The following is a 27,594-nucleotide window of genomic DNA, read 5'->3' on the forward strand; positions in this document are numbered from 1 at the left end:
ACCATTACTGGTAGTCACGGAGAATTAATTACTGGTGTGCCCATCAATCTCATCTTCGTAGCCATGAACGGCAGAGATATGCTCGTTGTAGTACTTTTATTTACCCGTTACACATCTCTCACCATGCTTAATAATATTAAATATCTTCATGACATTATTATTGTTATCAGTGATTGCGGAATTCACGATGTTATGCTCCACCTACACACAGCCTGTTACTAGACTAACCCCCACCTCCTCTATCCCCCCCCCTCCCCTCCGCACACTACAGTGGGCGACATCTGTTGGCCGACCATAGCATTTCTCCCAGCTGTTTCGAAACTTCAGACTCAAGGCTATTCGAATCCTCACTGTGGTTGGGTAGTGGACACGACTTTGGTGCACTATAGTAGGTAGCTAGTAAGATTATCGCCCGTGTCCTCCTAAAAAGATTTCTTCCTGAGATGGAAAACTTCCTCCCAGAATCTCAATGTGGTTTTAGACCATCACGTGTCACCACTGGCATGATCTTTGCTACCCGTCAGATACAGGAAAAGTGCAGAGGACAGCGTCGTGACCTGTACATGGCTTTCATCGACCTAACCAAGGGCTTCGAGTCTGTCAACAGGGAAGCTGTCTGGTGGACCCTCAGCCTTTTTGGCTGCCCACCAATATTCATCATAATTATGAGGTAACTCCACGATGGCGTGAATGGCAGTGTCTTTCACAATGGCACCCCCAAACGGTGGTTTAACAAGGGTGTGTATTGGCACCAACTCTCTTTTCCACATTTTTGGCTGCCTTCCTTACTCGTGCCAGTGCAAATTTAGCTGGCGGGTCTTTTCAACATAAGACGAATCCAGGCAGAAACAAAGGTGTCGGCAGCTTCCATTACTGAGCTTCAGTAGGCAGACGACCTCACTCTTGTTGCTCACACTGAACGCGACCTACAGGAGCTCCTGAAAACCTACGCAGATGTGTATGCACACTTCGGCCTTGAGGTGAATGTACGTAAGACTCAGATTTTCTTTCATCCTGCCCCTGGTTCACCCACACCTTCACCATCCATCCATCTTAATGGTACTACCCTCACTAATGTTACCCACTTTCGGTATCTCGGCTCCCACCTGTCCACCACCGTGGACATCGATGAAGAGATTCAGCATCGAATCAGATGTGCATCCCAAACCCTTGGCAGACTCCAAACCGTATCTTCAGCTGTAGGGAGCTGAATTTATCTACAAAGTTACACGTATACCGGGTAGTGGTCCTCCCCACCCTGCTATATGGCAGCGAGACATGGGTCACATATAGGTGGCAAATCAAGGCACTTGAAAACTTTCACCAACGTAGTCTAAGTTCCATCCTCTGAGTTCCCTGGAAAGACAAGAGAACAAATGGCAGTTTTTTGCTGACACTAACTGTAGAAGCATCGAGGCTATCATTATCCATGAACAGTAGACTGCCTAAGCAGCTACTTTACAGTCACCTAACGAATAGCAAACATAATGCTGGAGGGCAACTGAAAAGGTATAAGGATAGTCGTAAGACAAACCTGAAAAAAGTGGCAAATCGACCCCCTCGCCTGGGAGACGATTACTCCACACTGTAGCGCTTGGAGGATCACCACACAAGAAGGTGTCATAACTTTCAAGCTGGCCCGACTGCATAACGAGACAGACAAGCGCCAACTCTGAAAAGATGCTGCCGCCACCCTCACCGCACTAGATGTAGCCCCCACGTGTGCAACATCTGTGATTGACCCTGCTGGTCCCGTATCGGCCTCTTTAGTCACCTCAGATTCACCAACCAAGGTGACATCCATAATAACTCATATTGTATCATAGCTGGATGATCATCATATTCGATTCCGAGTGACAGCAAAGTAGTAGTAGTAGTAGCGGTAATGTGTGTGTGTGTGTGTGTGTGTGTGTGTGTGAAACAGACCGACAGATAAACAAACAAAAAAGACACAGAAAGAGAGAGACAGATAGAAGAAGACGGACAGCCAAACAGAGAAATGGTATACACACTATCTTCTCGTAACTCATCCAGCTTGACACCCCAAAAAATCACATCATCTTGAGCTCAACTCATGAACTATGCTCATAGGAACACATAAGTTAAAAGAACATCAACTGTGACCTTTTCAAGACTTCAAAAGAACAGGTAAAGACAATAAAAGAAAATGCCATATGAACTTTTAAGAACATCAAAGGAACAGATAATTAATAAAAGTTCCAAGTTTCACTAAGATACTGTAATGTTTGCAGTAATTTCAAGTTATTTCGGATCTCTTCTGTTCATTAAATTCTTCTTAAAAATATTATTGTCATGTGATAGTAAATAATCTTTTAGGTGAAGCTAAAAGTAATTGAGAAGCCATTTTAATACTTCACAATGTTATCTCTTTAAAACTTACAAAACCTATATCAAACATAGAATTAATTTGATGTATATCCATTATAGCTCAAGGGGGAGAGGTAGAGTGTTCCTTGCCCCTTCCAGGAAATTTCTATGAGGTGAAAGTGAAAGTAGCTCAAGGAAGGTTTTTTATGTTTTAAATTATTTTTGTGACTTTAAATTACGGACCATAGAATTGATTTATTGCAGTGTATGTGTAATAATAATAATAATAATAATAATAATAATAATAATAATAATAATAATAATAATAATAATAATAATAATAATAATAATAATAATAATAATAATAATAAAAATTAACGATTTATTGAAAAAGTTCTGCAGCCCGAAGGCTGAAAATATACATTGGACAAAAATTACTTATTACATACAAAGACATGGGGTGGGTGAGTCGTTTAACAAAAGCTTTCATTACTGAAAGAAGAAGGAACATGAATTGAACATACAAAAAATTATAGTTTACAGTTGATGGCCCAGGCCTGGACAGGTCACGGAGACACCAGGTGGTGTGGTGTAGTAATTCGTCCTCGGGTGTTGATATGAAGGACCTCACGTTGCCATGGTGTGTTTGTGTGTGTGTGTGTGTGATAATAATATTAAACAGATTATTAGAAAGGTACAGCAGCGAGAAGGCTGAAAATTTACAGTGGATAGAAATGACTTATTAGCTGCATTGACATGGGGTCGTGGGGTCGTATATCAAAACCTTTCATGAGAGAACGGAAAGAGAACGTACAAATCATTGTTTTCGGTGGATGGTGGGAGCTGGTCTCTTGCCCTTCATTGTAAGGTCATGGAGCCCAAGTGCACTAAGGTGTTGAACAGCAAACACGTAGTGCAGTAACATTTTCACTGTTATGAGGCGCCTTATATGGTGCAGTAACTACTAACAGATGATGTTATGAGGGGCCTCACGTGGTGCAGTAACATACTAACAGATGGTGTTATGAGGGGCCTAACGTGGTGAAGTAACTTTCTAACAGATGGTGTTATGAGGCGCCTCACGTGGTGCAATAACTTAGTAATTGATGGTTTTATGAGGGGCCTCACGTGGTGCAGTAACTTACTAGTTGGTGGTGTTATGAGGGGCCTCACATGATGCAGTAACTTACTAACAGATGGTGTTATGAGAGGCCTAACGTGGTGCAGTAACTTACTAACAGATGGTGTTATGAGGCGCCTCACGGGGGGCAGTAACTTACTAACAGATGGTGTTATGAGGGGCCTCACATGGTGCAGTAATTTACTAATTAATGGTGTTATAAGGGGCCTAACGTGGTGCAGTAACTTAACAACAGATGGTGTTATGAGGGGCCTAACGTGGTGCAGCAACTTACTAACAGATGGTGTTATGGGGGGCCTAACGTGGTGCAGTAACTTACTAACTGATGGTGTTGTGAGGGGCCTCACGTGGTGCAGTAACTTACTAACAGATAGTGTTATGAGGGGCCTAACGTGGTATAGTAACTTACTAACAGATGGTGTTGTGAGGGGCCTCACGTGGTGCAGTAACTTACTAACAGATGGTGTTGTGAGGGGCCTCACGTGGTGCAGTAACTTACTAACAGATAGTGTTATGAGAGGCCTAATGTGGTGCAGTAACTCATTAACAGATGGTGTTAAGGAGGCCTAATGTGGTGCAGTAACGTACTAACAGATAGTGTTATGAGGGCCTAATGGTGCAGTAACTTACTATCAGATGGTGTTGTGAGGGGCTCTACATGTGGTGCAGTAACTTACTAACAGATAGTGCTATGAGGGCCTCGTGGTGCAGTAACTTACTAACAGATGGTGTTATGAGGGGCCTAACGTGGTGCAGTAAGCTCCTAACAGATAGTGTTATGAGGGCCTCACTTGGTGCAACAACTTCTAATTGATGGTGTTGTGAGGGCCCTAACGTGGTGCAGTAACTTACTAACAGATAGTGTTATGAGGGGCCTAATGGTAACAGATGGTATGAGGGGCCTAACGTGGTATAGTAACTTACTAACAGATGGTGTTATGAGAGGCCTAACGTGGCGCAGTAACGTACTAACAGATGGTGAAATGAGAGGCCTCACGTGGTGCAGTAACTTACTAACAGATGGTGTTATGAGAGGCCTAACGTGGTGCAGTAACGTACTAACAGATGGTGTTATGAGAGGCCTAACGTGGTGCAGTAACGTACTAACAGATGGTGAAATGAGAGGCCTCACGTGGTGCAGTAACTTACTAACAGATGGTGTTATGAGGGGCCTAACGTGGTATAGTAACTTACTAACAGATGGTGTTATGAGAGGCCTAACGTGGTGCAGTAACGTACTAACAGATGGTGTTATGAGAGGCCTAACGTGGTGCAGTAACGTACTAACAGATGGTGTTATGAGGGGCCTAACGTGGTATAGTAACTTACTAACAGATGGTGTTATGAGAGGCCTAACGTGGTGCAGTAACGTACTAACAGATGGTGAAATGAGAGGCCTCACGTGGTGCAGTAACTTACTAACAGATGGTGTTATGAGAGGCCTAACGTGGTGCAGTAACTTAGTAACAGATGGTGTTATGAGGGGCCTAACGTGGTGCAGTAAGCTCCTAACAGATGGTGTTATGAGGCGCCTCACTTGGTGCAACAACTTTCTAATTGATGGTGTTGTGAGGGGCTAACGTGGTGCAGTAACTTACCTAACAGATGGTGTTTATAGGGCCTAACGTGGTATAGTAACTTACTAACAGATGGTGTTATGAGGAGGCCTAACGTGGTGCAGTAACGTACTAACAGATGGTGAAATGAGAGGCCTCACGTGGTGCAGTAACTTACTAACAGATGGTGTTATGAGAGGTCTAACGTGGTGCAGTAACTTAGTAACAGATGGTGTTATGAGGGGCCTAACGTGGTGCAGTAAGCTCCTAACAGATGGTGTTATGAGGCGCCTCACTTGGTGCAACAACTTTCTAATTGATGGTGTTTTGAGGGGCCTAACGTGGTGCAGTAACTTACTAATAGATGGTGTTATAAGGGGCCTAACGTGATGGAGTAGCTTACTAACAGATGGTGTTATGAGACGCCTCACGTGGTCCAGTAACTTATTAATAGATGGTGTTAACAGGGGCCTAACGTGGTGCAGTAACTTACTAACAGATGATGTTATGAGCCGCCTCACGTGGTGCAGTAACTTACTAACAGATGGTGTTATGAGGGGCCTCACGTGGTGCAGTAACTTACTAATTGATGGTGTTATGAGGGGCCTAACGTGGTGCAGTAACTTACTAATAGATGGTGTTATGAGGGGCCTCACGTGGTGCAGTAACTTACAAAGAGGTGGTGTTATGAGGGGTCTCACGTGGTGCAATAACTTACTAACAGATGGTGTTATGAGGCGCCTCACGGGGTGCAGTAACTTACTAACAGATGGTGTTAAGAGCGGCCTAACGTGGTGCAGTAACTTACTAACAGATGGTATTATGAGGCGCCTCACGGGGTGCAGTAACTTACTAACAGATGGTGTTAAGAGGGGCCTCACGTGGTGCAGTAACTTACTAACAGATGGTGTTATGAGGGGCCTCACTTGGTGCAGTAACTTACTAAGAGATGGTGTTATGAGGGGCCTCACATGGTGCAGTAACTTACTAACTGATGGTGTTATGAGAGGCCTAACGTGGTGTAGTAACTTACTAACAGATGGTGTTATGAGGCGCCTCACTGGGTGCAGTAACTTACTAACAGATGGTGTTATGAGGCGCCTCACGGGGTGCAGTAACTTCCTAACAGATGGTGTTATGAGGCGCCTCACTGGGTGCAGTAACTTAATAACAGATGGTGTTATGAAGGGACAAACGTGGTGCAGTAACTTACTAACAGATGGTGTTATGAGGGGCCTCACTTGGTGCAGTAACATACTAATTGATGGTGTTACGAGGGGCCGAACGTGGTACAGTAACTTACTAACAGATGGAGTTATGAGGTGCCTCACATGGTGCAGCAACTTGTTAACAGATGGTGTAATGAGGGGCCTACTGTGGTGCAATAACTTACTAATAGATAGTGTTATGGGGGGCCTAACGTGGTGTAGTAACCTACTAACAGATGGTGTAATGAGGGGCCTACTGTGGTGCAGTAACTTACTAATAGATAGTGTTATGGGGGGCCTAACGTGGTGTAGTAACTTACTAACAGATGGTGTTATGGGGGGCCTAACGTGGTGTAGTAACTTACTAACAGATGGTGTTATGAGGCGCCTAACGTGGTGCAGTAACTTACTAACAGATGGTGTTATGAGGGGCCTAACGTGGTGCAGTAACTTACTAGTTGATGGTGTTATGAGGGGCCTAACTTGGTGCAGTAACTTACTAACACATGGTGTTATGAGGCGTCTCACGTGGAGCAGTAACTTACTAACACATGGTGTATTGAGGGGCCTCACGTGGTGCAGTAACTTACTAACAGATGGTGTTATGAGCCGCCTCACGTGGTGCAGTAACTTACTAACAGATGGTGTTATGAGGGGCCTCACGTGGTGCAGTAACTTACTAACAGATGGTGTTATGAGGGGCCTCACGTGGTGCAGTAACTTACTAACAGATGGTGTTATGAGGGCCTAGAGGGTGCGTTGGGTGGGGGGCTGCAGGTGGCAGGAGGTGTGTGTGTGTATGTGTGTGCGTGTAAGTATGGATGGTTATGTCTGTGTGTATGTACATTTATGTGTGTATATGCGTATATGTGTGTTTATATCATCTTTGTATGTGTGCTATAGTGTAAATATGTGTGATTGTGAATGTGTGTGAGCGTATAATATTTTTTTTTTAATATCATCCGTTAACGTCCAAAATTCTCTACCAATTACAATGTTTCATCACTATACCCATTAACTCCCCCCAATAAAACCCCATTAGCCAAATAAACCACAAATAATCAATTAACTTTTATCCCGCATAAAACTGTATTAATAACCCCTATTATTCCCCATCAACAGGGCGGCATGTACATCGTGGACCTGTTGAACATATTTGGAACAGGTAACCCAATTCTTCATCGTGTTCGTGGAGGCAATTGGTGTGTGTTGGTTCTACGGAGCTGAGAGATCTGCTGACGATATTGAAAAGATGTTGGGCTTCCGTCCTGGCAAGTTCTGGATCGTATGCTGGAAATACATCTCTCCTACCTTCATCTTTGTGAGTATGTGTGTGTGTGTGTGTGTGTGTGTGTGTGTGTGTGTGTGTGATAGGGGTGTGGGTGGTGGTGGTGGGCATGTGGGTGGAGTGTGGTGTATAGGTGATATGTGAGGCGATATGGGTGGTGTGTGAGGAGGTATGGGTGGTGTGAGAGGACGTATGGGTGGAGTGTGAGTAGATATGGGTGGTGTGTGAAGAGATATGGGTGGTGTGTGAGGAGGAATGGGTGGTGTGTGGGGGATTGAGGTGTGTGTGGGAGATAGGGGGGCAGTGTGGGGAGATATGGGTGGTGTGTGGGGAGGTATGGGTGGTGTGTGAAGAGATATGGGTGGTGTGTGAGTAGGTATGGGTGGTGTGTGGGGGGTATGGGTGTGGTGTGTGTGGGGAGATATGGGTGGTGTGTGAAGAGATATGGGTGGTGTGTGAGGGGTATGGGTGGAGTGTGGGGGAGATATGGGTGGTGTGTGGGGGAGGTATGGGTGGTGTGTGACGAGATAGGGCGGGTGTGGGGAGACATGGGTGGTGTGAGGAGGTATGGGTAGTGTGTGAAGAGGTATGGGTAGTGTGTGAAGAGGTATGGGTGGTGGGTGAAGAGGGAATGGGTGGTGTGTGGAAGAGGTTTGAGTGGTGTGTAAAGAGGTATGGGTGGTGTGTGGGGAGATATGGGTGGTGTGTGAAAGGTATGGGTGGTGTGTGAAGAGGTATAGGTTGTGTTTGAAGAGATGGGTGAGTGTGAGAAGAGGAATGGGTGGTGTGTGAAGAGGTATGGCTTGTGTTTAAAGAGATACAGGTATTGTGTGAAGAGGTATGGGTAGTGTGTGAAGAGGTATGGGTGGTGTGTTAGGAGATAGGGTGGCATGTGGGGAGTTATCGGTGGTATGTGAGGTATGAGTGGTGTGTGAAGAGGTATGGGTGGTGTGTGGGGAGATATGGGTGGTGTGTGACGAGATATGGGTGGAGTTGAAGAAATATGGGTAGTGTGTGAAGAGGCATGGGTAGTGTGTGAAGGGTGTGGGTGGTGTGTGAAGAGGTATGGGTGGTGTATGAAGAGATATGGGTGGCGTGTGTGAAGATATGGGTGGTGTGTAAGAGATATGGGTGGTGTGTGAGGTTATGGGTTGTGTGAGGAGATAGGGTGGCGTGTGGGAGTTGGGTGGTGTGTGAAGATGTATGGGTGGTGTGTGAAGAGGTATGGGTGGTGTGTGGGGAGATATGGGTGGTGTGTGGAGGAGATATGGGTGGAGTAGAAGAAATAGGTAGTGTGAAGAGGTATCGGTAGTGTGTGAAGCGGTATGGGTGGTGTGTGAAGAGGTATGGGTGGTGTATGAAGAGTTATGGGTGGCGTGTGAAGAGATATGGGTGGTGTGTAAAGAGATATGGGTGGTGTGTGAAGAGATATGGGTGGTGTGTGAAGAGGTATGGGTAGTGTGTGGGGAGATATGGGTGGTGTGTGAAGAGGTATGGGTGGTGTCTGAAGAGGTATGGGGGGTGTGTGAAGAGGTATGGGTGGTGTGAAGAGATATGGGTGGTGTGTGAAGAGGTATGGGTTATGTTTGAAGAGATATGGGTAGTGTGTGAAGAGGTATGTGTAATGAGACAAAATCTCACATGAAGAGGTAGTTAGGAGGCGCTATAGTAGTAGGTTATTATAGCGAGAGGAAACAGTAAGTGTGTCTCTTGAGGGTGTGATGTCAACACTGTATATTAACACAGGCACAGTAATAAGTGTAGTAAGTATAAAACACCAATGTTACAGCTTTATTATACCAGTTCAATAGGGGGGGATTAATGGGGGTTTCGTACACAATTATGATAATTGCGGTATTTCGTATAACCTAACTTCACACTCAGAACGGGCACCGCCAAGTCGATCGTCAGAGGTTCGGGATCACTGCACTTGTTAGGTTCACATGGCTGTGCCAGCACTTAATGTTACACGGGAGTTGACAGCACTGTCGATGGACCCGCTGAGACTCTGTTACACCTTAGTGGCGGTTTCTGAGCAGGACTGGGAATGTGGTAGCTGGCCCTTCTTGCCAAGCAAGACACAATTTCTCTCTCGTCTCTCTGTCACAGGGAGGACCAGGACGTCCTATAGATGGGAGAGGCGAGCCGTCAGTTGAGCTGATCGGGGAGGGGCGCGGGCGGTCTCTTACATTTGCCTCGCTAATGTAGGGTCAGGTCTGGACTTCTTCAGAGACTATAAGCGTATATTCTGGAGAAATCTTCAGGGATGGGGCCGTGTGACATGAGAGGGGCCGGAGGAAGCATTTGACTGGCTAATGTGAGGTCAGGTTCTGGACTTCTCTATGTGCAGGGAAATTGTGTGTATATTGGGGAGAGAGTTTGGTCGGTGCCTTTTATTACATGTTTGTTGGGGGCTGTGTGACCTGGGAGGGGGAGCCTGGCTTGGATTTGTAAACCATTGGTCAGCCGTGAGAGTTATCTCACACTCTGACCCCTAATGTCGGGTCAAGTCTGGACTGTTTCTGAGATGGGGAGCTGTGGTCTGACAACCCATCACTACACCTCCCGCCAAGACCAAAGCTTATGCTCAGGAGCACTGATGACACATTTTAAGTAGACAGTAACATCATGTGCAGTATCTAATATAGTCCCTGGGAGGCGATAATGCATCCTTACATTTTACAAATTATAACACTAGAGATGTATGTTTTTTCACTGGCATAGTTTGATCTGACAAAGCTATCATACCCCTCAACAAGATTAAAAGCTCTATGACATAGAGAAAAAATAAAATACATACACAGCAGCAAGAACACAGAAAGTGATCTAGAGATCCTTCTAAGACTAGTATATAGTGTCCGGGAGAGGCAAACTTGCAAATCACATTCACAAACAAAACATTAGGTGTTACATTGCCTAACCAGGTCAGTGTCAAAATAAGAATTGTCCTTACTCAGTAAAACATGTTCTTACAAATATTGCATTTGCAATACAAAACATTGATCAAAATGAACTATAGAAAAGTGACGAATTCCTTTAAAAAAAAACATTCTTTGTAGTACATATAACAAAAAATCAGAGAATGAAATACTTCAAAGTACATAAAAAATGTTCTACTTCACACATGTTAGGTGTTATATCTTTTATTACACATCAACCACATCACCAACATCAAGTACATTTGTTGTCCAGCATGCCCGTCCTCCCATCCAGCCGGTATCCGAAAATAAGGAAATGCCGAAGGCACAACAGCGGTAGTCGATTGGTCCTTCTGATTATCCACCTTTTCATCGTCGACTCTTCTGATGTCAGCACAGATCGCCTTCGTCTTCACATAGCACGTTTTTTCTTTTCTTCAATACCGCACCTTGTAGGTCGTGTCACCGACATCTGACTCTTCTACCTCCTGGTTTCTATAATATTGCCCCGATGATTTTTGTTCACCCGCGCCTTCTACGCTAGAGTATTTTTCATATTCCAGATGAATTTTCTGTTCAATCATGTTTTTATACATCTTCATTTCTTATATTCCAGACGATTTTTCTGTTCATCTGGGCGTTTCTTTATACATCTTCGTTTTCCGTCATCATATTCTGTGATGAATTATTCTGCCCACTGTATTTCTTCTGCAACATCATCATTTTCAACATATTCCCAGACGATTTTCTGTTCATCTGCTCGCCGCCCTCCCGCCGATGAAAGCCGGTCCATCACTTTGGCTGTCGTGCCCTTAGATGACTGTGGCAGGTTCTATGACCAGGCCTGCCCTGCGACGTGAGTGTCGGCGTAGGAGACCAGCATCATTCCTGTCTTTACACCTTCCACAGTGGTGAATCCTCCTCGGCTGGGCTCACCCAGGTTCGTTGCGTGGTGCCATTCCACACTCCTTAACTTCTAAAGTAGCAGAAAAAATATAAAATCTTCTTAATCCTTGACCACAGGAGGACTGAAAGAAGCGGGGTGGTGGCGGTGGTGGTGCCGCATTCATCACGCTTTCTTCTGCTTATATGTGCTGTGGTTGATTCGGCCAGGCCATGGGGCGGTACTGTGTATGACATTTGACAGAAAACAATCCGAAAGGATGACATTAGTTGGAAGTGTATCCGCAAAAGAAAAAACAAACATTTATTTTATATCGCTATGCCATCGTTGGCAACCATAGTTTCCATCACGCGGGTCATTCTCTTGGCTAGGTTGTCGGGGGAGTGAAGCTCGCTCACCACATTGAATATTGGTGTATCACTACACTTTCAAAGAGTACATACAAATCATACTAGCATAAAAACACACTGAGTGAAGCTCTGCAATTATCGCAACACAGTGACACTAACCACCACCCTGAAGCATAACTCACAGGACAAAACATTGGTGGTCACACGGCGGGCGGGCGAGAAACATCTGGGCATGATGAAAGGCTGGTGGGGGGAGGTGTAGAGTGGCAAACCGGGGCGGGGCGGAGGGGAGTGGGCGGGCGGGCGCGGAGCGGCGGAGGGGGCGGGGGGGTGGGGCGGGGCAGGGTAGGGCGGAGCGAGGCGGAACGGATGGGCAACGGAGGGTGAGAGGATTTAGGAGCCAAGGAGGAGGATGAGGTAAGACATGTTAAGTTATAACAGTTAGTATAGACACAGTCGTATCACTAAACACAATGGGTACATTTAACACTGACCGACAATTAAAAATGCACTGGATACTGAGAACTTCAGAACGTGGGGGACACTGAGAAATTATATATTACACTGAGCATATTCTGGGGAGGTGTTTTGTTAGGCAACAATTCGGCATATACCACAACGAGAGACATTGACTTGAGCCAAAGATGACACACACCAGGACACTTTTACGCCATGACGCTACGACACAGGAATTACGATTACACAATTGTAGACAATACTTAGACTGAATCAAATGAAGGATGAGACGAGCCAGGTGTTATGGCTAACCGAGGAAGGAAGCGGAGTTTACGCGGTCTGCTACCAATATATCATGTTACGAATGCAACCACCTTGTACTGCCCTACTGTCAAGATAGTTACGAGATTACTCTCAAAAGATTCAACTATCACTGTACTGAACACCAAAGGGAAGAGTGAAGTTTTATGTTGGCGCGCTGCCACCATTGTACAAGGACAAATCTCACAAGAAGAAGATTATATATAGTAGAATATTGATAGTATAAGAGTATAAAAGAGAGAAGACTTTTGTAGCGTGGCCATGATAGATATTTACACTTATCTATTTTCTGTATGTCAATACACATCTATTACATCTACAAGGACCAAACACCGCCAAGCATAAATCTCTTATTAATTATGAATATGACATGGACACTCTTTAATAACACCTTTCTATTGAAGTTAAGGACATTACATTTATGTTACTAGACATCATATTACGTTGGCTAACACTCTGACTTTGACACGAACATGAATGAAATACATCATCGCAAGCAACCTCATCCCATGGAAAGCCTGGACAAAAAACTCACGTGACTCAGGAGGCCTAGTAGGTGGTCTCTGGGTTGTCTCTATGGGAGACTGCTTAGCTGGGCGCCGGAGGAAGCCTGGGTCCCTGACCGGAGGCGGCTTGCCCTGCCCCTGGACATCTCTTTCAGCAGAATCAGACGGTAGCTGGGTTCTTCCTGGTTACAAGACACACTCGTGAGGGAGGGATAGACGTTCCTATATTGGGGAGGCAGCCAAGCCAGGGCGGAGCTGGATCGGGGGGGCGGCGAAGGGTCTCTCATTTGCTCTCGCTAATGTAGGTCACATCTGGATTTTTCAGAGACTATAAGTTGTATATTCTGGAGAAATTTTCAGATGGGGCTGTGACGTGAGAGGGTTTGAGGGCCTCGAGGGTTACATTTGACCTGGCTAATGTGAGGTCAGGTTTGGACTTCTTCTGCGTGTGGGTTATTGTGTATATTGGAGAGCCGCTGGTGCCTTCTACATGTTTGTTGGCCGGAGAGATGGGAGGAGCCTGGCTGATTTGTAACCCTTGGTCAGCCGTGAGATACCTTTCACACTTGACCCCTAATGTCGGGTCAAGTCTGGACTGTTTCTGAGATGTAAGCTGTGGTCTGACAACCCATCACAGCATATGGGAATGTGTGAAGAGGTATGGTGGTGTGTGAAGGTATAGGTTGTGTTTGAAGAGAAATGGAAGTGTGTGAAGAGGTATAGGTGGTGTGTGAAGAAAGTATGGGTGGTGTGTGAAGAGATATGGGTGGTGTGTGAAGAGGTATGGGTGTGTGTGTGAAGAGATGGGTGGTGTGTGAATCGGTATGGGTGGTGTGTGGGGAGATATGGGTGGGTGTGTGAAGAGGATGGGTGGTGTATGAAGGGGTATAGGTTGTGTTTGAAGAGATATGGGTTGTGTGAAGAGGTATGGTGGTGCGTGAAGAGGTATGGCTTAGTTTAAAGATATGGGTATTGTGAAGAGGTATGGGTAGTGAAGAGGTATGGTGGTGTATGGTATGGGTGGTGTGTGAAGAGATATGACTGGTGTGTAAAGAGGTATGGAGTGGTGTGTGAAGAGATATGGGTGGTGTGTGAAGAGGTATGGGTGGTGTGTGGGGAGATATGGGTGGTGTGTGAAAAGGTATGGGTGGTGTGTGAAGAGGTATAGGTGGTGTTTGAAGAGATATGACTGGTGTGTAAAGAGGTATGAGTGGTGTGTGAAGAGATATGGGTGGTGTGTGAAGAGGTATGGGTGGTGTGGGGAGATATGGGTGGTGTGTGAAGAGGTGTGGTGTGTGAAGAGGTATGGGTGTTGAAGAGGTATGGGTGGTGTGTGAAGAGGCATGGGTGAACAGATAAGGTGGTGTGTGAAGAGGTATGGGTAGTGTGAAGAGGTATGGTGGTGTGTGTGAAGAGGTATAGGTTGTGTTTGAAGAGGTATGGGTGGTGTGTGAAGAGGTATGGGTAGTGTGAAGAGGTATGGTGGTGTGTGAAGAGGGTGATGTGAAAAGATATGGGTATGAAGAGGTATGGGTGGTATGTGAAGAGGTATGTGTGGTGTGTGAGGAGATAAGGGTAGTGTTTGAGGAGATATGGGTGATGTGAGGAGGTATGGGTGGTGTGAAGAGGTATGGGTAGTGTACGAAGAGATATGGGTGGTGTGTGAAGAGATATGGGTGGTGTGTGAATCGGTATGGGTGGTGTGTGGGGAGATATGGGTGGTGTGCGAAGAGGTATGGGTGATGTGTGAAGAGGTATTGGTTGTGTTTGATGAGATATGGGTAGTGTGTGAAGAGGTATGGGTGGTGTGTGGGAGATATGGGTGGTGTGAAAAGGTATGGGTGGTGTGTGTGAAGAGGTATAGGTTGTGTTTCAAGAGATATGGGTAGGTGAAGAGGTATGGTGTGTGGAGAGGTGCTGGGTGGTGTGTGAAGAGGTATAGTTGTGTTACAGAGATATGGGTATTGTGTGAAGAGGTATGGGTTGTGTGTGAAGAGGTATGGGTGGTGTGTGAAGAGGTATGGGTGGTGTGTGAAGAGGTATTGGTTGTGTTTGATGAGATGGTAGTGTGTGTGAAGAGGTATGGGTGGTGTGTGAAGAGGTATGGGTTGTGTTTAAAGAGATATGGTGGTGTGTGAAGAGGTAAGGGTGTGTGAAGAGGTAGGGTGGTGTGTGAAGAGGTATGGTGGTGTGTGAGGAGATAAGGGTGGTGTGTGAGGAGATATGACTGATGTGGGGAGATATGGGTGGTGTGTGAAGAGGTATGGGTGATGTGTGAGGAGATATGGGTGATGGGGAGATAAGGACTGGTGTGTGGGGAGATATGGGTGGTGTAAGAGGTATGGGTGGAGTTTGAAGAAATATGGGAAGTGTGTGAAGAGGTATGGGTGGAGTTTGAAGTAGTATGGGTGGTATGTGAAGAGGTATTGGTGGTGTCTGAAGAGATATGGGTGCTGTGTGAGGATATATGGGTGGTGTGTAGGGAGAATAGGGTAGTGTGTGAATAGGTATGGGTAGTGTGTGGGGAGATATGGGTGTGTGAAGAGGTATGAGTAGTGTGAAGAGGTATGGGTGGTGTGTGATGAGGTATGGTGGGTGTGAAGAGATATGGGTGGTGTGTGATGAGGTATGGGTTATGTTTGAAGAGATATGGGTAGTGTGTGAAGAGGTATGGGTGCTGTGTGAAGAGGTATAGGTTGTGTTTGAAGAGATATGGGTAGTGTGTGAAGAGGTATGGGTGGTGTGTGAAGAGGTATGGTGGTGTGAACAGATAAGGTGGAGTGTGAAGACGTATGGGTGGTGTGTGGGGAGATATGGGTGGTGTGTGAAGAGGTATGGGTGGTGTGTGAAGAGGTATAGGTTGTGTTTGAAGAGATATGGGTAGTAGGGTGTGTCATACGGAGGCGATTTTTTTAGTTTGAAAATCGGCCCATGGTATTAATGATGTAGTTCTATGTGCAGAATCATGTGATATCTTCAGATTTGAAAAGTTTTCATTTTTGCTAGGTAAATTTTAACTTGAAATCTTATGAAATTCAGTATTCCCACCTCACCAACACCACTAAATAGCTTATTTAAAGTAGTAAATGTATCAGGTTAATTTATTTGATGAAAATGATCCAGAATAGTGAAAACGAATGATCTTGACACATTTATTAAATTTAATATTCCTTTAGAAAACAAATCATCAAATACAAAACCGGTTTTACTATTACGACCTGGTGTTGCTGCACACCATAGAAGAACATGTCTTCTTGCTTGTTTCTACTCATCACCTCCTGCTGACCACCTGAGCTCGGATGTAGCCTTCCTCCTCTCCGGCAGTACACGTGACTGCTGGCCTCGCTCACTTGCTGTACACAACGCTCTATACTCTGTGTGCGAGGCAGGCAGGACGTGCATGGGGTTGTCCAGGAAAGCTCTGACTTGAACATTGGTGAGGCTGCAGGTAAGAGGGGCTCACTGCCAGCCTGGATGTTATCCAGAACATGAGATCAGTGAGGGTCTGGCACCTAGATTGACTTCAGGAGTCTTCCTGACCCCGAAGGAATCGTCACCAACTGATTCGTCATGCCCAGATCCTCTATGCTCATATCCAAGATCTTTTTGACTGCCACTTTTCTCTCCTCCTCATCCTTACTGCAGAGCATTGTCTGCAGAACTGCCTCGGGATGAGCATACCAGGAAGATCTCCTCATAGTCTGCTCCACAATCTGAACAACCTTCCTTGCTGATTCCTCAGGAGCTCATGCTGGAAGAGAACATGCCTCAGACCTCGGAGAACGATGACTTGACTGGTGTTGAACCAATTTGGCAAGTAGACACTCACGATGAATTGACAATAAGTCTCAGGTTGTGAAGCTGGTTCCCTTTCAGTTTATGATGAGCGACCCAAATTCTGCAGAACCTGAGACCGTTGTGAACGAATGTGAGACTGGACCTATCTGCAAGCAAGTCTATCAGGCATGACCCCAGTTTTGATGGCACTGCAAATCATGTAACCATAGTACTGGTCAGTACTCAGGTCGCCAATGACAGTATGCAAGCTCAACGAGTGGAGGGCCAACTGTGATTTTCCAAAGCTCGGATTTATTTCTAACTCAGTGGCAGAGTCCAGCATCTTGCCATGAGGACCAGACCATCTGTTGTTTGAGAGTCTTGCCATCCAGCCCTGGATCAGATGTCTGAGTGGCAACTCGTTGGTGGAGGTCACAAACAATCCAGACCAGCTTCCTCCCAATCTTCCGCTCTATCCACTGTATGACCCCCCTGCCACCCTGTGTTCGTGTTGGTGCTGTCTCCAATGGCCTGCAGGGTCTGATCTACGTTCCTCTCTGAGCCAGTTCACAATGTTATCTGCCACTATCTCAGCTGGTTTCCTGATGTCATCTTTCTCTGGAGTGAAATGCCACAAATACTTCCCTCCTGGTTCACTGCAGCAGGAGTAGTATTCCTCCTTCACCATGGCAGGAACAACTTGTCAGAATCTCCAACTTCATGAACACTTTAGTGTCATCCTTCTCCCATCAAAGAACAAACAATTGATTCCATTTTCTCTTATCCCTTATCAAACCTCTTCTAGGTTACTGACAAGTTTCTCCTGAGCTCTCCTTACTTTGTTATGATCTATCACCAGGTGAACATCATCAGGTGTTATCAAACCACCGTCAATCCAGGCAGCTGTTGCTATCTCTGCAGTTTCTCTGAGACCAGTGTGGTGTCGCATGCTGGCCAGAGCTATGCTCGGGATATCTTTCCTATTTCGAATCTTATGCCTGGAAGGTTTGGGACACACCCTAATAAGCCAGTCTTGCCACAAACTTTACACTTCACTTGTATAATGGTCCAGTATAATGACACACTGCGCCATGCATGTGTTCTGGGTATCAAGTTCTATCTACAGGAGCGAACACAAACACCTGTAGAGTTTTGTGAGTTAATATTTACTGGATAAACGAAGGTACACAAGGGAGGTGGCGCTCCTTACTCTGTCTGGGGGATCAACTAGCCTCTAGGCGACATGTGGCAAGTGATACATTGACAGCTCCCATATGTCGCCAGGCACATTAATTAGGCGTGTGGACATGGTAAATACAATGCCACACGCTGCTAGCTAGGCTGAATAAATAGTGTATATAAATGGAGCACATACATAATATAGGGTCTAGGACAACTGGCCTGCCAGCCACCTGAATGGCCAGCAGCCTCACTGGCCGCAGGAAACTCGCCGCTTTTACAGCCGCCATATGGTTTTGTGACAACCTAACCTAACCTAACTAACCTAACTAACCTAACCTAACCAAGCCAAACTGGGCTGCGGCCAGATGGCGGCAGCAGTTGTCCATTCCCCATAACATACAGCATACATAATATACATACAGTATGGGTGGTGTGTGAGGAGATATGGGTGGTGTGTGAAGAGGTATGGGTGGTGTGTGAAGAGATATGGGTGGTGTCTGAAGAGGTATGGGTGGTGTGTGAGGAGGTATGGGTGGTGTGTGAGGTATGGGTGGTGTGTGAGGTATGGGTGGTGTGTGAGGAGGTATGGGCGGTGTGTGAGGAGTTATGGGGGGTGTGTGATGAGGTATGGGTGGTGTGTGAAGAGGTATGGGTGGTGTGTGAGGAGTTATGGGTGGTGTGTGAGGGGGTTATGGGTGGTAGTGATGAGGTATGGGTGGTGTGTGGAAGAGGTATGGGTGGTGTGTGAGGGTATGGGTGGTGTGTGAGGAAATATGGGTGGTGTGTGAGGAGTTATGGGTGGTGTGTGAAGAGGTATGGGTGGTGTGTGAGGAGGTATGGGTGGTGTGTGAGGAGGTATGGATGGTGTGTGAGGAGATATGGGCGGTGTGTAAGAGATATGGGTGGTGTGTGAGGAGGTATGGATGGTGTGTGAAAGGAGGTATGTGTGGTGTGTGATGAAAGTATGGGTGGTGTGTGAAGAGGTATGGGTGGTGTGTGAGGAGATATGGGTGGTGTGTAGGAGATATGGGTGGTTGTGGAGATTGGTTGGTGTGGGTGGTGTGTGAGAATATGGGTGGTGTGTGAAGATATGGGCGGTGTGTGAGGAGATATGGGTGGTGTGTAGTAGTAATGGTGTGGTGTGTAGAAGGTATGGGTGGTGTATGAGAGGTATGGATGGTGTGTGAGGATGTAGGTGGTGTGGGGAGATATGGGTTGTGTGTGAAGAAATGGGTGGTGTGTGTGTGGAGGTATGGGTGGTGTGTGGGAATGTGGGTGGTGTGTGGGGAGATGTGGGTGATGTGTGAAGAGGTATGTGTGGTGTGTGAGAGTTATGGGTGGTGTGTGAGGGAGATATGGGTGGTGTGTGGGAGTTATGGGTGGTGTGGGAGGAGTTATGGATGGTGTGTGAGGAGATGGGTGGGTGTGTGAAGGGTATGGGTGGTGTGAGGGAGGTATGGGCGGTGTGTGAGGGAGTTATGGGTGGTGTGTGAGGACTTATGGGTGGTGGTAGTGATGAGGTATGGGTGGTGTGTGAAGAGGTATGGGTGGTGTGTGAAGAGGTATGGGTGGTGTGTGGAGAGGTATGGGCGGTGTGTGAGGAGATGTGGGTGGTGTGTGAGGAGTTATGGGTGTTGTGTGAAGAGGGATGGGTGGTGTGTGAAAGTATGGGTGGTGTGTGAGAATATGGGTGGTGTGTGAAGAGGTATGGGTGGTGTGTGAGGAGGGATGGTGTGTGTGTGAAGAGGTATGGGTGGTGTGTGTGGAATGTGGGTGTGTGGGAGATGTGGGTGGTGTGTGAAGAGGTATGGGTGGTGTGTGAGGAGATATGGGTGGTGTGTGAAGGAATGGGCGGTGTGTGAGGAGGATGGGTGGTGTGTAGTAGTAATGGTGTGGTGTGTGAAGAGGTATGGGTGGTGTGTGTGGAGATGTGGGTGGTGTGTGGGGAATAGGTTGTGTGTGAAGAGAAATGGGTGGGTGTGTGTGGAGGTATGGGTGGGTGTGGGGAGATGTGGGTGGTGTGTGGGAGATGTGGGTGATGTGTGAAGAGGTATGTGTGGTGTGTGAGGAGTTATGGGTGTGTGAGGAATATGGGTGGTGTGTGGGGAGTTATGGGTGGGTGTGGGAGGAGTTATGGATGGTGTGTGAGGAGATATGGGTGGTGTGTGAAGAGGTATGGGTGGTGTGTGAGGAGGTATGGGCGGTGTGTGAGGAGTTATGGGTGGTGTGTGAGGACTTATGGGTGGTGAGTGATGGTATGGGTGGTGTGTGTAAGAGGTATGGGTGGTGTGTGAGAAGGGTATGGGTGGGTGGTGTGAGGGGAATGGGTGGTGTGTGAGGGAGGTATGGGCGGTGTGTGAGGAGGTATGGGTGGTGTGTGGGGAGATATGGGTTGTGTGAGGGAATGATTGGTGTGTGGGGAGATATGGGTTGTGTGTGAAGAGGTATGGGTGGTGTGTGAGGAGTTATGGTGTGTGGTGTGTGAAGAGGTATGGGTGGTGTGTGAGGAGGTATGGGTGGTGTGTGGGGAGATGTGGGTGGTGTGTGGGGAGATGTGGGTGAGAAGGTGGGGTGTGTGTGTTTGGAGCCTTGGGTGATATATTTGAGATGTGGGTGGTGTCTTTTGTGTGTGGGTGGTGTGTTGTGGGTGTTAGTGTTGTAGGGAGGTGTAGTTGGTGCATAGCTTTGGGGGAGTGTGTGGGGCCTTGTTGGGGTGTGTGGGGAGCGATGGTTTTGTAGGAATAAGTGTAGAGAGATGGTGTCGGTGTAGGAAGTTGTGTGGGTTGTGTTGTGGGGAACAAAGAAGGATGTATATTGCTAGTGGTGATGAGGTAGGTGTGTGTGTGTGTGTGTGTGTGTGTGTGTGTGTGTGTATGTTTGTCCGGGTGTTGTGGGTAGAAGGGTCAGGTGTGCTTTCAGGGGTTTGTGGCAAAGTGTATTGGTTAAGGGAGAACAGGGTGAGTGGAATGGTTGGTATGGGGAGTTGGTGGGGAGGTAGAAAGAAGGTACAATATATGCTGCTATTGGGTGTGTGGGTGTGTCGAGGAGGGGCGGATGTGTCTTGTGTGTGGATTTGAAGAGTTTTTTATTTGGGAAGAGGGAGGGGCGATATTATGCTGGTGAATGGAGGGTGGTGACAGGCTTGGAGTGGAGGAGGAATGTTGTATTTGAGATGGTGGGTGCTAGACATAGTGGGTGCATGTGGGTGGCAGAGGGTAGGGTTTAACGGGTGTGTATGGGTGGAGGAAAACGGATTTGTATACTGGTGGTGTGGGGTAGAGGAAAAGGAAGGGTATAGTGGGTGGGCGTGTGTAGGTAGAGGAAAAGGGAGGGGTATAGTGGGTGGGTGTGTGTAGGTAGAGGAAAAGGGAAGGGTATAGTGGGTGGGTGTGTGTGGGTAGAGGAAAAGGGAAGGGTATAGTGGGTGGGTGTGTGTAGGTAGAGGAAAAGGGAAGGGTATAGTGGGTGGGTGTGGGTGGATGGGGCAGATGATGGGTGTATATTGTCAGGGGAGGGAAAGGGTAGGTTGTGGTTAAGTGATATCTCAATATCTATATAATAATGGTATGTATATATTAAACTGTTAATTAATCTCATCCTTAATAACCTCATTCCCCTCCACCCCATTAACAGCCTAAAATTTACCACAATCATCATTAACTACCCACAACCTACCACAATCATTACTAACAACCTCATTCCCTCTATGGCTCCCAATAGACTGAGTCATGTCAATATCATTGTCCACTCTGTATCTTAATTTTCTGGCTAAATAAACTGTATTAATATCAATTCCAATATAAATCATCGCTAACATCTAATAACCTATCACAGTCATCACTAACAACCCAAAACCTACCACAATGATCACCAACAGCTCATCACAATCATCAATAACAACGCAATACCTCCCATAGCCGTCACTAACAACATCACAACATCATCACTACCAACCCACAACTTACCACAATCATCACTAATAACTCATAACCCCCTGCAGGTGTTGTTCGTCTGCTCGTTTGCTCTGGGGGAGGAAACAGAAGCTCTCAACCTGCCCCCTTGGGCGCTGGTCCTGGCTTGGTGTCTCACAGGTTCTTCTATAGTGTGCATCCCCCTGTACATCATATACATGTTCATCATCACACACGGCACCTTCAGAGAGGTATGTGTGTGTGTGTGTGTGTGTGTGTGTGTGTGTGTTCACTGCTTGCTTCCTCTCGCTTTCAGCTACCGCCGCTGGCTAGCCCTCGTAGCGAACAGGGAAGCAACTAGCATAAGACTTCCCCTCTCAGTACACAACCTATTCACCATCAAGACTCCTGCTGTGCCTCCTCTAGGCAACACAATTACTGGGTACCCGTGGCCCAGGCTAAACCAGCAAGGGATCTTGGAGCAGCAGAGGGCCCCAGAGAGACGACGCAAAGTCCCACTGGCATGTGGGCACATCTGGGTGCCTACCAACGAATGCCCCGCTGCCTTGCCGATTAATCTTCGGAGGTACAAAGATATGAGAATAAACCCGAAACGAAAAATCTGCGGTAGAGCTCCGCATCAGGAAGACATGATTACTGAGCTCCAGTAAGACCCCCAACGGCGGATGAAGGCAATGCAAAATGGACAGGATATTAAACGGAAGCCCAACAAACTGGGCTATCGGTAGCCCATTGCAACTCTCCTTCTCCCCAGTGGTTGCAACTGCTTGCACCAGTGGATCAGGAAAAGGTAGAGCTAAGATTTGTAATTGCAGCCTGCGCTCCTGCCTCACCACATAAATCTACTCACGCACAGCTATCATCCTGTTCATCATACTTCTAATCATCATTATAACCCCTATACCCCCAAAAGTCCTTTGGAGACGGACGAGTGGCGACGGGAACAGGCAGAGACGACTGCCGAGAGTCTCTAGTCACAACTTTGCTCATGGGCGGCGGAGATAAGATGGTCGTTTATACACTGGGATCTAGATCCTGCCTGTATGACTGAGTAGCCCTGACCACGAGCCACTCTGCTCACCCCACATGGTAAAGGGGCTAGAAAAGATACCCTAAACAAAGCTTGCCTAAAGAGCCAACCTGAGTGGGCAACTGCACCCAGTAAGGTCATCCTTATGCGGTCGAAAACACAATCATAATCACAGATCAAACCAAAAGCAAACTATACAACCTCTTATGGTCGCTGCATGGAATGTTAGGACCCTTCTGGTTACTGGCACAAATGAGCGTCCAATTAGTTAGAACCGCCCTTGTGGCAAAGAAATCTGGCTAGATATAACATCGACATAGCAGCCATTAGTGAGTCCCGGCTCCCAAACGAGGGTCTACTCACAGAAAGGGGGTCTGGCTATACCTTCTTCTGGAAGGGTAAGCCTGCTGTGAAGAGAAATCGCATATATGGAGTTCGCATTGCCATTCGCCAATCCACCCTATATAGGCTAACTGAAATGCTTGTTGGCATCAACAAAGCTGCAGAGCCTAGTGGAATCTCAACCGCTGGATCTCGTTGCTGTCTGTAGCTGGCAAGATTATCGCCCGAGTACTCCTAAACAGACTTCTTCCTGAGGAGGAAACCTTCCACCTAGAATCTCAATGTGGATTTAGACCACCATGTGGCACTACTGATATGATCTTCCTGCCCGCCAAATGCAGGAAAAGTGCACAGAACAGCGTCGTGACCTGTACATGGCCTTCATCTATCTTACCAAGGGAAGCCCTCTGGCGGACCCTCAGCAGTTTCGGCTGCCTACCAAAATTCGTCGCCATTGCGAGGCAGCTCTACAATGGCATGAACAGCAGTGTCCTGTACAGTGGCACCCAGTCTGAGTTCTTCCCCATCCAAACGGGAGTAAAATTAGTATGTGTGCTGGCAGCAACTCTCTTCTCCATTTTCTTGGCTGCCTTCCTTACTCATGCCCGTGCTAATTTAGTGGCGGGGTTGACATTCAGTACCGGATGAAGGGTCTTTTCAACATAAGACGACTGCAGGCAGGAATAATGGTGTCCACAGTTTCCATTACTGAAGTTCAGTATGCAGACGACCTCACTCCCTTCTTTCACACTGAACGTCACCTACAGGAGATCTTGAACACCTACACAGATATGTATGTATACTTCGGTCTCGAGGGGAATGTATGTAAGATGCAGATTCTCTTTCAGCCTGCCCCTGGTTCACCCACACCTCCACTTTTCTTGCAGATTAACGGTACTACCCTCTCTAATGCTACCCACTTTCATTATCTCGGCTCCCATATGTCCACCATCGTGGACATCGATGAAGAGATTCAACATCGGATCAGTTTTACATCTCAAGCCCTTGGCAGACATCGTACCCATGTCTTCAGCTGTAGAGCGCTGAAATTATCTACAAAGTTACATGTATATCGAGCAGTGGTCCTCCCATCCTGTTAAATGGCAGCGAGACATGGGTCACATACAGGAGGCACATCTGCACTTGAAAACTTTCACCAACGTAGTCTACGTTCCGTCCTCCGAATTCGCTGGGAAGACAAGAAAACAAATGCCAGTATTCTCGCTGACACCAACTGTAGGAGCATCGAGGCATTATCTTGGACTGGCCATGTTACCCGCATGAACGACAGTAGACTGCCAAAGCAGCTACTTTACAGTCACCTAACGAATAGTAAACGTAGCGCTGGCGGGCAACAGAAAAGGTATACATGTATGGATAGTCTTCAGACAAACCTGAAAAAGTACCAAATCAACCCCCTCACCTGAGAGACGATCACTCCACACCATAACGCTTGGAGGAGCACCACACGAGGTGTCAATACGTTCGAGTTACACCGACTACATACCAAGGCAGACAAGCGCCAGCGCCGGAAAGACGCTGCCGCCGCCCCTTCCGCACTAAATGTAGTCCTCCACACGTGCAACATCTGTGGACGACCCTGCAGGTCCCGTATCGGCCTTTCGAGTCACCTCAGAGCTCACCAACGAAAGTGACATCCTTAATAATATCATTGTATCATATCTGGATGATCGTCAAACTCGATTCCGAGTGACAGCAAAGTAGTAAGTAGTAGTAGTGTGTGTGTAATAATAATAATAATAATAATAATAATAATTAACGGTTTATTGAAAGAGCATGTCAGCCGGAAGGCTGAAAATATACAGTTACATAATTGGGGAATGGGTCTTTTAATTTACAAATAATTTACAAGTAACATAAGTGATACAAATATATATAATAACTAGGTGGGGAGAAGCTCAAACTACAGGGATTGAGCTGTTCTTATAGCGATCAGTTCGGCTCGTATGTGTGTGTGTGTATGTGTGTGTATGTGTGTGTGTGTGTGTGTGTGTGTGTGTGTGTGTGTGAGTGTGTGTGTGTGTGTTTGCATCTTCCAATATTATAATCCTCATGTAATAAGGATTTATATATGTTACAATGTTATAACTGCTTCATCAACTAAATTCTCTCAGTGCGTGACTTGGTTAGTGACTACACCAGTCCATCAACTCGGTGTATTGGGTTTATATAACTTCTTAATCAATTCTATCATGCTCTGCTCTATGATTATGATCAACAGTAACATTAACAACAGATAGAGCAAAATCCTATTATTTTATATTTGTCAATATTATATTGTGATATTCCCAACACTCCTGACCATATTCTATGATAATTCATAACTTCTCTCTCTCTTACCATTGTTTGTATACCTCTCCTATCCATATACAATTGGCTCCTGCTTTTACCACTCAGCATTGCCATTCCTCTTTCTCCCTGAGGTGTGAACCCCGAACTACAGAAGTGAGAATTCGAAGGATTCGCTAGTGAAAGAGAGGGAGAGGGGAGAGGTGTGTCAGGGTAGGTTTCTTTCTGTGGTGGGGTGAGAGATGGGGTAATGGGGGTGAAGAGAGAAAGTGTAGCGTATATCAGTTGGGATAGATTTCACTGCAAAATATCACTTTGACAATACGGGCAGGATTTCCTCAGCTGAGTGTAATCGCCTAGCACTAGCCAGATGAAAATACTAAAGTTAGATAGGATAAGAGGGAGATGATTTCATGAATTAAGTAAGGTGTTCCTGTGCAAAATGGGTCATTTATGAGCAAATCGATTATGAATATGTTTGAATCTATATCCTACATAAGCAGCGAAGTTTCGTTAAGCCCCTTGACTACTAGATGGAACTTACTTAACTGAATAAAATCGTCTGTAGGTAGCCAGAATAAAATAAATAATAAGACATAGTAGTAAAAGGAGTAAAGAGCAATCAAAACAATCAGGAAGTAGACAACCCATATTTATTGAGGTATCAGGACAACTGTCTCCTGGACAATTGCCCCCCGACAATTGCCCCCCGACAATTGCCCCCCGACAATTGCCTCCCATCGCCAGTGATTAACTGGCACAAAACATGAAAGTAACTAAATAGAGAGAAGAAAATAACTCAGAATTAATACTTTATTTTCATGTTTTATTTATTGGCTTATGTACACAGAGATTCTTTAAGTCTTGTACGATGGTTGCTATTCTGGCTGTTGAATCATGATAAAGTTTCCTCTTAGGAGGTGCTGGATCTCCTGTAATAATCTGGTTGATAGTGACGTTGGTTAGGTTAGGTTAGGTTAGGTTAGGTTAGGTTAGGTTAGGTTAGATTTGGTCTGGTTTGGTTTGGTTTGGTTAGCTGTACATAAGATTCACTCGAGCAATGGGAGCCAATTGTCCGGGGGAGGGCAGTTGTCGGGGAGGCAATTGTCCGGGGGTAATTGTATAGGGGGCAGTTGTCCTAGAACCATTTATGGTAATATTAACGATGTGAAAAAATAGTTCAGTTGGCAGCAGTGCGGTATAGAATCAGCAAACCACATAGTTCAGTTGTACCGAACAGTGAGGTTAAATGGGTTAAAAAAATATATATATTATTATTGTCATTAGTAGTAGTAGTAGTAGTAGTAGTAGTAGTAGTAGCAGTAGTAGTTGTAGCAGTATCAAAAGTGAAATTTATGATGCAAAGTTGCTATGTTGTTCATTGGGCTGCAGCCGTGGACGGAACTGTTGGTGGAACTCTCATCTCCCCACTCCCCCACCCTACCTGACTCCGCCACCCAACTCCTACTCTGGTAGTCGAATCACTACGGACAACTTACAGAGTAGAATAATGTTGTGTCCTCTCATTTCCCTCGGGCAATTATGATGAGAATACAAAAACAAGTGATACTCGGTATTTCATCCAACCAGGGTGTGGGAGTTATTAGTCTTGTTCACAATATTAGGTGTTATTAGAATATATGCCATTTTCCACACATTCTCTGTGCCTTAATTGTTGCACTTTATATTACTTCTCGACTATCTCTATATTCTGGCGGAATGTAGGACGTTTGGGCCATGGGCCAGGACCCCCGGACGTCTGGGCCAGGGTGGTTAGGACTTTTGGGTCATGGGTCAAAGTAATATAAATAAGAACAAAATAATTTAACATAACCCGAAGGCTCCTGACTGGAAAGTTACAAGGTGGTATTAAGGGGATTATTTACAGTAAGGAAATTTTTGGTCTGTGGCCCAAACGTCCAGGGATCTTACCCCATGCGATATAGTGCCCAGATAAGGTATTATCAGACAAATATGATTAAACTTCATAAGTTCATGACTGTTGCTTGAAACATTGAGTGTCAAATTAAATTTTTATTCTTATC

The 27,594-nt window shown here is 46.1% G+C and overlaps 1 protein-coding gene across 1 annotated transcript in view; it reads left to right on the forward strand.

The window, feature by feature from the left end:
• The window catches only part of LOC121873071 (sodium-dependent serotonin transporter-like), a 130,938-nt gene that overhangs the window by 101,873 nt on the left and 1,471 nt on the right, over nucleotides 1–27,594 (forward strand). The window contains 3 exon segments of the mRNA XM_042376388.1: nucleotides 7,356–7,408; nucleotides 7,410–7,554; nucleotides 21,936–22,097. Coding sequence (XP_042232322.1) covers nucleotides 7,356–7,408; nucleotides 7,410–7,554; nucleotides 21,936–22,097 — 360 coding nt within the window.

Source organism: Homarus americanus, unplaced genomic scaffold, assembly GCF_018991925.1.
Source record: "Homarus americanus isolate GMGI-L3 unplaced genomic scaffold, GMGI_Hamer_2.0 scaffold11022, whole genome shotgun sequence".
NCBI lineage: Eukaryota > Metazoa > Arthropoda > Malacostraca > Decapoda > Nephropidae > Homarus > Homarus americanus.